The sequence below is a fragment of the Seriola lalandi genome, unplaced genomic scaffold (assembly GCF_002814215.2).
Source record: "Seriola lalandi dorsalis isolate HSWRI2012SDOR001 ecotype SW California unplaced genomic scaffold, Sedor1 jcf7180002054857, whole genome shotgun sequence".
NCBI classification, from domain to species: Eukaryota; Metazoa; Chordata; class Actinopteri; order Carangiformes; family Carangidae; genus Seriola; species Seriola lalandi.
In genome coordinates, this window is record NW_019525410.1 from 33,922 (window position 1) to 48,061 (window position 14,140).

The 14,140-nt window shown below is 38.6% G+C and overlaps 2 protein-coding genes across 2 annotated transcripts; both read right to left on the reverse strand.

Annotated features, from left to right (window-relative positions):
* Positions 1-303: 303 nt before the first annotated feature.
* ro60 (Ro60, Y RNA binding protein) lies at positions 304-6,904 on the reverse strand. Its single transcript, XM_023427311.2, has 9 exons — positions 6,818-6,904; positions 5,352-5,958; positions 4,456-4,676; positions 3,981-4,127; positions 3,748-3,885; positions 3,541-3,657; positions 3,032-3,148; positions 2,666-2,812; positions 304-2,259 (listed from the first exon to the last, which is right to left on the reverse strand). Exons 2-9 carry the CDS (start codon positions 5,938-5,940, stop codon positions 2,107-2,109), a joined length of 1,629 nt encoding a protein of 542 aa, XP_023283079.1. The 5' UTR covers positions 5,941-5,958; positions 6,818-6,904; the 3' UTR covers positions 304-2,106.
* A 1,248-nt stretch (positions 6,905-8,152) lies between these two features.
* On the reverse strand, positions 8,153-10,318 carry LOC111670532 (regulator of G protein signaling 21-like). The gene is made up of 5 exons (XM_023427275.2): positions 9,947-10,318; positions 9,767-9,838; positions 9,603-9,664; positions 9,343-9,509; positions 8,153-8,993 (listed from the first exon to the last, which is right to left on the reverse strand). The coding sequence occupies exons 1-5, from the start codon at positions 9,994-9,996 to the stop codon at positions 8,745-8,747; spliced, it is 600 nt and encodes a 199-aa protein (XP_023283043.1). The 5' UTR covers positions 9,997-10,318; the 3' UTR covers positions 8,153-8,744.
* Positions 10,319-14,140: the final 3,822 nt, after the last annotated feature.

The window sequence follows — 14,140 nt, forward strand, 5'->3', positions numbered from 1 at the left end:
GCCCCCAGTTATCAACAGCATGTGGCCTTTCAGGATGCCTGATCCGAATGAAACTTTTTTTTTTTTTACACCAATTTCCCCCTTGGTTACAGAGACTCCAACAATGATAAACTGAATTATTAATTTTGACTCCTTTGTCCACATTGTTAGATACAATAATAAGCGAGTCGCAGTTCTTTGCTCAAGTACACCTCCACTGGATGGACACTTCGGGCACAGTCTGTGATAATCCCACAGTAAAGTAATGTTAGTTAATTTCCAGGACTTTATTTATATCACAGAACACCAAGAGAAACAGCAATATTTGAAGAGCAGCAAACTGTTTATTAGGGGTTTACATTGCTACTACAGTCAAATACTTATTTGTTAAGGAAAATGGATACAACACACCATGGGATGGGAAAAGGTTAACCATGGTTATGACCACCTGTGAACTACCAAACTTCATTACAACTATCTATTGTGCCAGACTTTCAACTACAAATGTTGTATCAATAATCATATTACACAAATATTTCAGCTTTGTAGCATTTTGACCTTTGGCCAAAAAGACAGCGGACATTGTCTTAACATTGAAAATGACAGTATCAGCATGTGTGGACAAAAATCCTTCACAGTAACATGGTCAGTTTATTTTTCTTCATAAAGAGTGAATTGCACTACAATGAATAAGTGTCAAGTTTAGTGAATGCTGTCAGTACTCACAGCAATTACTGTTTAAACTAACTAAAATGAGAAGCACCACTATAGCTGTTTGCTTGCATTTCCCCAAAATGAATTGGCCCCTAACACTAAAACTCTGTAAGTAGTGTGTGTTAATTCTGTGTCTGAAGAAATATAAAGCATTATACTTTAAATCTCTACTGTTACATGTTTTACAAAAGTACATTCAATTCCTTTAAGTCCAGGAAGGTAGCAATTATCTGTAAGTCTTTGCATAACGAACATTCTTACATCAAAAATACAGGATCATTAATGTGCTAGCAGATTCAGTCTCGGTAAAAAGTTGTTAAATAGCTATAATTTGTCCTTCCTGGACACAATAATACAGTAAAATCCCAATTGTGATGCATAGAATTCAGACTACAATATGAGAAAAAGTCCATTTCTCCAACTTTCAGTAAACTGACTTACAGTCCCAAACATTGGCATCGTTTCACACAGGAAAATACAAGAACCCACAACCCAAACAATCCCACCAAAAACTGTATCATGATATTTAAGAGCACTATGGGTATTCTTTTATGGAATAAATTCAACAAGAGCAGAGCAGACAACTCAGTTTTAAAATAAAAATTTTCTCAAGGGAAAACCAATGTTAATACAACAATTAAAAACTTTTAAACAACAAGAGTTGCGTAAAAAGAATTCTAGGCATTAATATTACTATTACAAAAATCTTCTCTGGTCAATTAAATCAAAGAATTTTACAGAATAGCCAGAAAACCTTGAAAGTATTCTTTTGACTTTTGGTGCTTGGTTTCAATACATCTCTTTAATATCTGTTAATAACTTAAAATAATGCTGCATAAGAGAGGGACAGGTTTTCAAATTTAAATCGCCTCTACCATCACATCAAACCTGCTAAAATCATCCCAGATAGATACATACTAGAAACTAGTCAATCCCCTAAAATCAAACTGCAGTTGCAGTAAGCACTAAGTAACATTCTGACTCTTACACTTTTCCTCTTGTTCAGTCCATATATCACTATAAATGAGTGGATTTTATTAGTAAAAGGGTTAGTGTCTCACTAACAACCATCAAACCACTAAACAGACTGTCATATGGAGTGCTGTTTGCACTTTAACTCTTGACAGCATGATGTACAGTGACGTATCATGTCTTTTCACCTCCTTTTCAAATTTCAGAAAAAATATATGCACACAACATTTCCATAGTGTTGTCCAGCCCGCTGGACACTTTGTCAGTTGACTTGTAAGTGACATAATACAAAAAGAGAAATTGGAATTGTAAATGTCAACATCTTTTGGATTAGTGCTGTTTAAGGGCACTCTACATGCTAAGTGAGCCAACGTTGGTCCACTTTGTGCCTTCTTTTTATACTCTAACCACATGATGTCAAGAGAAAGTCCCAATACTTTATCAGATCAGATCCTGGGCTAGGTTACGAATGACGCACAAGGCTCCAAGGTCGAAGCCGCAGATGCTCAGTAAACCCCTGTCTTCTGTGTCTGCGATGGTGTGTCCAATGGATGTCAGCCCACACATCACCAACTTAGAATTGGCTCCTGAAATCTGTAGAGAAAAGGCACATACAAATGTTTTAGTTTTTTTTTAATTATTATTTAATTGTTTTTGCAAAAAGTATGTGTATGTATGCTCACATTTACTTAAAAATTGGCCCTTACTTGTTAACTGTCAATGATGAAAACATAACAACATGAATAACAATAATACATGACATAAACTGTGTACTGGTCAAATGCCATGCCATTTTGGAAATTAAAACCCGGAGATGAGCTTTGATATAAATGTGAAAAAGAACCTCATCCCATTTGTCTGATTAAGTCTGTACCCATCAAATTGCAAATTTATTTTAGCTGGTGTTTGCGTAATCCTGTTTTCAAAAACAATCCTTATCTTAGAGGAGATCAGCCTATTAAAACCCCCTCCCCAAGCAGACGTGACTGAATAAATGTACTTGTCTGTGCTTCTGTAGAGACTCCGCTGGGCTGGCAGTAAACGTCCACAATGGGTTGTTGGTCAGAATAATGAACACATCTATAGCTTTCCCATTTTCTGTGGCCCATGTGATGGGAAGGGTGAAGTCTGTGCTCCCACCCGGGATCTGGAGCACATGGTGGAAAGGTCAGAGGTCAAGAGCAAGACACGTTCAGCGAAGTCAATGTGAACACAACGCCTTATCTGCTACTGGACTTGTAAAAATGTATTAACCGATTTATAAATATTGTGTAATTATTGACAGTCATAAAATGCTTGTATTCCTAAGGAATCCTGATGAGTAACTGATAAACTTCTTCCTCTCTGATGCTGTGGCACGCCTTACCTTAACCAGTTCAACTGTTACTTGTGCGAGATTCATGTCAGCAGACACAGTGCATGGAAACAAAGCTCCTTCAGAGTAGGCCAGAACTTGTGTGTCCACCTCTGTCCTTGCAAATATCTGCACCAGACACAAAGGTCAAAAGAAAAGCATGACATCTCTATCACAGAAATCCATTTCTCTCACATACACACACATGTCATGCAGCAAAACAAAACAACTGCTAATGCTACAAGTATTCTCTTGTATTAAAATTCTCTCAACAACTCTGAGAATCATCATTGTGATGGCACACACCTCAGCTAATAACTCCTGCAGGGCCTGGGGACTACAATAAGCATACTGCGGAAGGAATTTCACAGGAATCCACAATATGTCAACACACCAATTCCTTGACCCAGGCTTCCTCCAAAGAAGGGCTGGTCCGAGCTCTGATTACAGACACAGCTGTTCCAACTGCAATAACAATAACCCGCACATTGTGTAGCTATGTTCTTCTAGCACCGTCTTACCATGGTAATGGCCGCAGCAGCGACAGCAGTGCTGATTGACGTCCCCGGCACGACGCTGCTCAGTGATGTGCTCACATCTACTGCGACTACAAAGCGTTTACCCACAGGTTCCACATTCTGAGGACAGAAATGCGAGAGATTATTTGTGTTATCTAATATGCTCTTCTTCAATGTTCTGTGAGAAACTGTGGAAACAAAAGAACCTACCATAAAACTCTTATAAAAGGCAGAGTCCATTGCTTTGAGGATGCTGCTGTCTGGTTCCCATTTTGTTTTACCCTGGTAGCCTTGGCCTCTTTTGTAGTTTTCTGAAGCCAAGAGTAAACTGAAAGGGTGGATCTTTGCCTGAAGATTTCAAGACAAACATCAAATACTCAAACTGTCTCATGATTTATTAAAAACACAGCTGTAAATTAATCAAAAATATCTTTAGTTCCTACATTCTCTAGTGCCGTCTCGCTCTGGATTCGGTCACATACTGCTTGTGTTTCCGAGCCTCCTGGTTCAAGAATTTTGTTTGACGTCATCTTACCCAAGATCCTCAGCACTGATTGGAGAGGCATTTCCTTTAGCAGTGCTCTCCATACCTCCAGTAGAAAAAAAAAAGACATGACCACATATTTCCTAACAGATCCATTCCAGATGATATACTTCCAATCAGTTTTTCCCATAACTAGGATTTATTTGTGCAGCTCATGCAAAACATGTGTCTCCACCCATAATATTCATTATTTCTTTGAAAAGACTGCAGGGAAATACGGTTCAAAGTGTAGACAGAATGGCACATTTTGCAGTTATACTTATAAGAAAAAACTGTTTCCAAATACCATATACACTGACAAAGGAAGCTCTGAGAATAATACCCCGGTTGAAATCTCATAACAAAAGTGATTTTTAAAAAACACACACACTCACCTGTTTAGACTTGAGGTGGTCTGTAAGCAGCTGTTCCCTCTCCAGTTTGTGTTCTTCTATTAAATTGATGACCTCTGTTTCATCACAACTGTGCTTGACCTTCTCCACCACTTCAAGATACGAGAGCACTTTGATAACCTCTTCGGAGTTCTCTTTGTCCGCGTAAGCAACCTGGACTTCTTTCCATCCTTTTGTTACATATTTGCTGATCAAGGCAATAACTGAAAACACAAAGGTGTGAACATTACTGTCTTTTTTCATTTAAGTCATGATGTAGAGTTAGAATTTAAATCTTACACAGTGTTAGGGTTACAAATGAAGAGGGTCAGGACAGATCGAACAAATGTATGCAGTTAATAAGACGCTGCTAAAGATCATGTTTTTTCTTTTCTTTTTTTTTTTTTTACAGTTTAACTTGACGGCCATTTTTGAGGCCGTAGCTTGAGGCGTCTCTTTCTGTCAGTGTTGGTGAGTTTCTATGTGTCTGTTCCCTTTTCTACTGGAGTTTTTCTCTTGATCATCATGACTTTCGAGGCATTTCCCCCTCCGTCTTTGCATACCTTTGTAGCATTTTCAATACTCGGTGAAATCAGTCAAATGGTGACTTTCATATCTTTATTAAGACTTGCACATATTGCTAACTGGCTTTTAACTTCACTGGCTTTCTGATTTGCAGTTGACACTGCCTATGTTGCTGATGGAGAGGTCACAAACACTGCACAATTGTTGCATGTAATGCAGAAAGGGAAAAAGTTTCTGAAAATATGACAATGGTAGCCATTAGGCATGAGGCCAACAGTGACTTAAAGACACTAAACAGGGATATTATGTAAGGTGGATAATTTTGCCTGTCCCCTGTAAACAGCAGTGAACAATGTGGGCCTGTGTAAACTCACCTTCATTAGTTGGTTTGGTATGAGAGAGCCTGAGCAGATCCTGGTGCGACCATCCCTCTCTCTGTTTACATTTGGTCACAGCCGCAGCCAGACTCATGGCATCTTGCTCATTATACCAGTCGGACACTGCTTTCCTCAGGGCACGTCCCCAAATCCCACACTTCATGCCCTCTTTCAATTCCTTCTTGTACTGGATGAGGGAAAACAGATGGGCAGGGTGCCGACAAACTTCCTTTAGTGCTTTGAATGCCGCCTGTCTTGTCTTCAGCTCAGAGTGCTGAGAGCACAAAGCCAAGGCGAAGAAAGAGGGGCCGAGTCTGACAGCTCTCCCATCCTGAGTGAACCTTTTTATCTCCTCCACCACCTCAGGACCCCGGCCCTCTTGCAGCAGGACGAGGAGGGCTCCGGCACTCTCCATGCTGACACGACCCTCATCCCTGGCCGTGTATATGTCTCCCTCCGAGCCATAGCAGAGGAAGCGGCACAGTCTGGTCTTATCGCTGACCTCCCATGGACAACCACCACCACCTGTTGAGTTCAGGGTGTGTTTGCTTGATGCAGCTATTGTAGTACTTCCCGATGGCTCCATTGTAACACTAGACAAGGCCTGAAACAGAAAATGGTGAAGGGGAGTTTTACTCACTTTTACATTCTCTGGTTGATACTGGGTTAAGGAACCCTTTCTAACTTTGCCACATATAAGGTCAAGCTGTCACTGATCAAATACACTGAAGTTAATGAGCCTCTTCATAGTGCTGCCGTGAGATAGGATTGAGCCGCATGGAAAATAACGTTAGTGCCACAAGATTGAGCTCCAGGAAAACCACAGTGTCTCCATGAACACAACATCACATTGACTTCATCAGCAACATTACTTACTCACTGCCTCTGTGCACTGACATAAATAGCTTAAAGCCGATTACAGGACATGATGATACACATAAGACGGACACAAGCCACACTGAGCTGTTTATAGAAGATGGTACCACACATAATGTTTAAGCTAGATACAGCAAAAATCTCAGCTGCTAACTACCAGTTCATGTTGCTAAGTTAGTTAAGCTAGCAAAGGAGGGCAGTGAGGGGGCAATACGAAGTTATTTAACGTTAGCCCGCTGCCTTTGCCGATTTTAACAATGTTATATTCATGTTTAACAGTTATATAGCCAAGTAAGTAGCAAAAAAAATCCAGACTATTCCTAAGGTTTCTTTAGCTGCAGCGGCATAGTGATGTTAGCCTCCCGGTCGCCTCCAACCACAAACTATGAGGTACCACATCAGAGCTTTTTCCCAACCGGGCACCGAAAAGCTGCGTTAGGCGGCTTGATGCCGCTCGCTTGGGATGGGCAGCTGGCTCCTGAGCACCGATAAACCTTATCGAAACAGTGTCGGTTTAACTGCTAACATGCAGTGTTGCTAATGAAAACGTTTCGGTATGCAATTATATGACATATCCACGAACTTACCACAAAATATGCGCACGGTGTTCAAGTTTTTGATGTGGCTAGACGCAGAAAGGCCTCCCCTCTGACAGTCAGTGAGCTAACCAGGGGCGGTGCCGCGATGGATGCTGGGATACAGAGTACCATCACATACACGACCACGACCACGTCTCCCTCTCCCCCTGTCTATCTCTCCCTCTCCCTCTCCCTCTCCCTCTCCCCCTGTCTATCTCTTCCTCTCTCCCTCCGTCTGTCTCAGTGTCTCTCTCTTTCTCAGGCTAATAAAGCATTGATTTTACTGTGGCCTTAATTATTGTACACATTTGGATGCTTTTAATTATAAGATTACCATATTAATTTGTGTGTATATTAAGTGGTGCAATAGGTGTAATATTTAAATTGGTAATTTACAACCCCCCTCTGTTTGCAGAGAGACAGGTGTGAATGTTAAAGTCTATTGGATTCACATGTATTGCTAAGAGAGCAGAATAAAGTTGAGTCAGCTGTCCTGCCGTGTTGTAGCCCACTTGTCAACCACAGCCCAGAGAGACTGGAGAACGCTACCGACCGAGAAATAAGGGTTGCGTTACTTTTGACCACTCACTTCACTCATAAGCTGAGTCCTACACAAGAGTAATTGTACATTGCATCGCCACCCATCAAAATATCTGATAGAATTAGTGAAATGTCCATTCACTGACTCCCCATGACACCCAAATCACCTGGTGGTCGGTTACACACATCATTACTTCCCCTTCTACCTCCTCACTCTCCTTGTAAGCTGAAGAGAATAATTAGAGCAGCCAAAGAGAGGTATGCTGAGGAGATGAAGGCCCATGACTCACTGTCAGTTAGGAAAGGCCTGCAAGACATCATCATAAATTATCTCCATAGATGACAATCAACTGGCAGGTGACCTGAACAAGTTCACAGACAAAGGCTAAACCTAGACTCCCCTTTCCCCTCCATTACACATCCATTCCTTGATCCAGTTCAATACTGCCATCGAGTCCATCCTCAAATCACACCACTGTCCGCTTCAGTGCAGCAACCAAACAGGACATTCAGAGGTTGCGGAGCACCATAAACTGAGCTGAGAAGATCACCAGCTTCATGTACCTATACTTTACTTTGTACTTTGCCTTCCACCTCTGCTGTTACACAGTTTAATTATTGGTTGTACATGTCACATCTTGCATTTGTCATCTTCATGTATTTCATACACCTCACTACTTTCTCCATTGCACAGTCCATATTTCATTTCGCTTTCCACCACTATCATAACTGTCTGTAAACAGATTTTAATTACATTTACTGTTGATTATTTTAGAAATGGGATTTCAAATGGGCTGAAACGCCTTTAAAATAATAATAGAAACAACTTGTTTATTTGTGGGATTTGCTGAGGACATATAATATACATGTTCAGTTGGGACACAACTTCCATTCATTAAGAGTTACTCTTGGTTACATCTTCATAGTATCTTTCTTTTTTCTCATTATTACACACAACCTGTATAAGCTATTTTTTTCTTGCAAATATTGAGACAAGTCACTCATGATTTATTTTGTTTGTAAGTTTTCCAAGTCACCACTGGGTGGCAGTAGCACACCAACTGTACAAACACATGATGCAATTTTATCACACCCATTAAGGTACAGTCTTTCCATGTGACTTGTTAAGTCAGTTGAGCAATTTATTACAGTGCTCATGATGCATACATGTCAAAATCATATACATTTTTTTTATGAACATTGTTCAAGTTCACACTCACAAAATACACAACAGTCCTGCAGTCATGTGCAAAAAGTTTACACTCAAAATATCACAATTAAAATTCACGGTTTTACTTTTGGTGATGGCCAGTGTTGACTGTGCACCAGATGTCACTGCCTGCAGCATGTTATGACCATTGCATTGGCGCACCTTTCAGTCTTGCCAGACATTATGTTATTGAGGCGACATTTTAAGGGAAGGGGAAGTGTCTGCTTGGTGTCTGGTCTTCCAGTGCTTCCTAAGGCCTTTCTGTTTAGAGGCTGCATCAAATAGGACTTTGTATTGGTCAGACTGGATGAAGCGTGGGAAGGAGCCGTTCGCCATCAGGCTGTAGATTTTCTTCTGTGCCACAACAAAACACGATGGACTTGGTTGCTGGAGACTCTGACTGATGATCTCTCTTGTATAAAAATCTACATTTATCTGAAAAGATAAGTAGAGTAATACATACTTAAATATGCAATTACAATTTAGACTTTTAATGTGCGCTACACACTGCACATTATCTGCAGCAGTCAGAAAGTAACTATTTAAAACATCGGTTTCAGTGCAGTACATGATACAAGCCTTTTCTGGCCTTTACCTTCATGAGCATTTTTCTACAGAATTGTGTCTGTTCTCACTCTTGCAATAAACACATAGAATATTCAAGAGCAAACTAAATTGTGTTTTTCTTATGCCATGCCTATATTTAGGTTTGAGCACATTCTGCTGCACTATATTTCTTAACCATACCCTTATGGTTCAGTCCTCCAGCAGAGTGTATTTTTACCTGTCTGGGAGACTCAGCCCTGATGAACTCTTCATAAATCCTTGCTGCTCTCCTTGTTAGTTCCTCTGGACTGTCAAAGGCTTGGAACTCTTGACAGGCCAGCCAGAAGTCCAGGTTTTCCTCACAGAACTCTGACTTCAGAAAGTCCCGAAACGCTATTTGTCCACCTGTAAAACAAGAGAACATAACTTCATTATACAGAAAAAAGTAACCATCCATGATATTAGTTTTGTATTGCTTGAAAGCAGATGAAAAATTACATTTCTGGGAAAGGAGCATCTCAAGAGATTCTCCCAGTAGGCTTGCTTCATTTGTTTTCTGTCTGTTAATGGAAGAAAGAGAAGGTTTTTGGTCTCATTCACATTTTAAAGAAAATATTAGAAAATTCAATATTAATATGCAGTATGATCAAATTAAAATCTACCTGTTGATTTTCCTCCATGGTAATGGGCTCTGGATGAAGTATTCTTGTATTCTTGATTTCCATGCATTATGTCTACAAGAGAGGAAAACGATAGGAATATATAAGTGCTACTGTCCCAGGTGTGTAAAACAAAAAACATTCAAAATAAGCCTCATTACAAATGAAACATATTGTACTTACATTCTGTTTGTGTCCTGGAGGTCCAGAGATGTCCTAGAGAGCCTGTTCATTGTTGAATTTGAAGTGCACTACCTCCTCGGTGAATTATAATTTGACAGTATCTCTCAGTATGCATGATACCGCTGAAACCTCAGAAGAATTTTTCCTTAGGTATCACTCAGATTTCCAACTACACAGTTTCATCCTGACTGGCTCTTCTCACTGATGCGGGTCAAAAACAGAGTGGAATCTGACTCTGATGTCAAGACACCACTGTTTCTCCCAGCTCACAGCACTTTCTTCGCCCTTGTGTCTTGCTTTCTTTAACCTCTGTTGACATGCAGACGTATTGTTGCATAATTAGAGGGAACCACATGAATACTCAAAGTGCGTCAAACCTTGTGCTCTTCCTTAATGTTCATTTATAGAACAGGACTTTGCTGTGTATCTCAACCCCCATCAGATTTTCCACAGTTAAATGTATTAGACTGTTGATAGTCTTCCAGTATCTACGTCATTTAGCTCACCATTCAAGTCTGTGCTATTCTTAGTCACAGGTCAAGTGGTCATGAGTTTCTTTAAGCACTTTTGCTTTTTCTTTGCCGCTCCCTTTATCTTTCTCTCTCACAGTTGTATTTCTTTTTTTTTTTTTTAGATTCTTATAGATTCTGTTGATTTCATGATGTTACATGAAATTAACAGCATTTTAATTGGGTTTTCCCTGACAAAAAAGTGAAATGTCTCTGTACAGAATTTATATTCATTTGTTATTAGGATCATAAAACACATCACAATATCAAAACTGCTGACTGGTTTTACATCACAAGTTCTAATAAAGTGGAAATTGTTTTCTGAAAGGGGCAATTCAGTATCAGTCTTAGAAACTTTGGGTGAATTCAAGTCGATATTTGTTACAGTGGTTTAAAGGTCCAACCTTCAATTTCTTTGACCATATAAATTACAGGTACAATATATTTCCATATAGTAGTCTTTTGTTTGTTTTTCTGTTTTAATATTTTGTTAGCAAGCATTACTTAAGAAAATCTTTAACTTAGCTGTTGCTAGTATTAACATGGGACTGAGATAAGGCGAATGATCAACATTTTATTTCACTGCGTGCTGTCTTTGGGGCCAGAGTAATAACTATGAAGTAAAGCAACTCAGTTACTTTCTCACCAATCTGACAAGAACCTCTTTAGAATTTGAAGAGAAGCAGCACTTAAGCAGATAACCAAAAATGGGCTGAAACTAACCGCACCAGAAATGGAAGGAGATTATTAATGAAGTTTAAAATGGAGATGATTCAATGCACAGGATTGTGAATTCAGTTAATTTATCTGAATTTGGATGAAATAAGATTAGAAGAACAGACCCTGTACACACATAATCTTAGGTCTTATAATTAAGATTTCACTATACAGAAAAAAGAAGTATATATTATATAAGGGGTTCAAATTCGCACACTCTTGAGAGCTAAATCCAACTGCTTCTTTTCTCCATTTTATATGTTTGTGTGTTTACTTATTTTAGGTATTACATGTGTCATTTCAGTTTAGCACGCTAGCATGCTAACATTTGTTAATTAGCTCTTAATGCAAACTACAGTATGTTATTCGTTTGCAGGTATTTGATTAAAAAACAAACCAATATATTAAAAAAAATAAAATTTTGACCTGATGATGGAGCTAAATGAAATTTGGATCCCCAAAGTTATTATACTTTATTCTGAATAGGTAAATGACTGATCAAATTTTGTTGCAATCCATGCAACAGTTGATGGTACATTTCACTGCAGACCACAAATCTCAATCTGCTGGTGGCACTAGAGGAGAAGTCAGGGGATCACCAAAGTCAGTGGGATACATTGTCTGGGCACCATGAATGCCTCTACAAAATTTCATGGTAGCTGTTCAGCAGTTGCAAAATATTTCATTCTGGACCAAAGTGAAGAACTATTCTAAAAGACCAACATTGTCAGCCCCACAGCCACACCACTAGCATGCAGCCCCGCGCCACTAGCATGGCTAAAAATATTCAGGTCACAAGTTCAGAAAACTGAGAAACTGCAACTTTCACTGTTAAGTAATGAGAGTTACAGCTCTTTGTAAAAATCTGAAAGTTACAATTACTTTTTTGTCTCTTTTTCCAAAAAGATATTCAAGCTAACTTTCCACTTTGTTTAACCAGTCATTGGTACAATTAAAAATCTGCACATGTAATGATTGTTCTGTTAATAGTCTCTCACAGTTAAAAATAAAGGGCAATCAGTGAATGATGTATGTGTTCTGCAGTAAAGGGAATGTGAGCATGAACTGTTAAACAGAATGTCATTGTGAATGAGATACTGCAAAGGCCACACAAACCAAACAAAAACCAGTACAGACAAGACTGAACTTGCACATGAAACAAGGACATGACGCTCATGAATTAGCATGTGGTTTGCAGGACCAGACCGGACTGTGTTTAACAGGAAGTAGCTGTGAGAGTGAAAATCTGCAGCCTCATACACATTCAAAAGTGTGTTGTAAAGTTTTTATGACCTGAACTTTTAGAACAAGAAAAAGCATGCTTTCCATATAGATATGGTATACTGTACCTAAAACAACGCCATTAACAGCACATAGACCTTCATTATATAATCTGTTGGATTAACAACATGGCTGCCTGAACGGTCAGTGTAATCTCCTATCCTATCCAGTCAACAATTTATTATACATAGCCTACTTGTGACGAGTGTGTGAAATATCAGTAGTATATGCACTTGTAAAGATATCACTATAGTCCCCAACATTTTTGCATTGTGACACCTCAAAACAAAATCAAAACAATGTCTACTTATGACCCCTTGTTTCACTGGTATACAAATTGTCACTAAAGTTTTATTTAAGAGTTATTTTCATTCTTGTTTAATATGAATATGAATTTTTAGAGGGTCATAAACAAAAATTAACCTACAATTCACGAGACAAAAACAGTTGTTTTAATTTTGAGTTGGTATGGAAACCCGTTACTGCCACTTAACAAACAGACAGTTTTTATTTGTATTTTTCTCACAGTTATGACTCATTAGCTGAGAATCATGTGACTCAGTTATGAGATGATGAGCTCTATTTGAGAAACATTGCATTATCTAATAATAATGACTTATCACATAATTTCATAATCATGATATATTATGTCAAGATTATTAGAAATCCTCTCATAATTGACTGATCATACTTCTACATTAAATAATAAGCCACTGTAAGGAAAAAGCTTAATAGTTGTTTATCACATTCTTAGATGGCTCTCTTAGACCAGTAAAAACGAAATTAAGAGGTAGTTGAATCATGTATTTAATATAAAAGCAAAAAACTGAAAATATGGGCTTGCAAAATTGTCATATTTTATTTTAAACTAGTTACAGACAAAATCTTGCTTCTAAATTCTTCCTGGTTTCAATAAAAATACATGAAAGAAGCAAAAATTAAATTAGCTCAGCCACTTATAAATTTGACCTAAAAACTGAGGACATGACTAAATATGGTTGTTGTTTTTGTTGTGCATTATTGAGGTCATTGCTGAGGAAGTAGTGTGAACCCAGGCTGAACAGTGACACAAATCAGAATATCTAGGTCTGCTTTCACACAAGTGTTACACAGTCATCTACATAAAACCACTGTAATCACACTGGTTTTTAGGCCATGAGACCAGAATATGCTACAAACCTGTTACTGATGTATAAATAAAACTTTGGTCAGCATCATCGCCCTCATCACTGTAAGTTTCCGTAGCTTTTCTGCACAGCTCTCACAAATAAGTCAGGAAGGTTTTGCATCATATAAAACTGTTTAATGAAATAAGAAGTTATATAACCCCTGTATACTGTAGGTATAAATATAGAGTCTCGATTTGCATGCCAGGCTTTGAAGATTATGGTCATTTGGTTATACTTTTACCATGTTAGGTTTACATAATACAGCTCTGGCAGCCAAAAAGGGTAAAAAACTTTACAACATTTCATTTGCATTCCCGTCAGGGCAGCGTGATGGTTTGGCGTTTAGCAGGTGGATGTATCATTGAGTTTAATATGATAACATGATGCATGCTAGGAGAGATTTGATTTGAGACATAATCCTATCCATGATACAGGGTTTTACTTTGTGACTAAAGACACTGAATCAGTAAGTAAATCAGTAAAGAAAGTTTCAGTATCAACAATTTTTTTTTTACCAA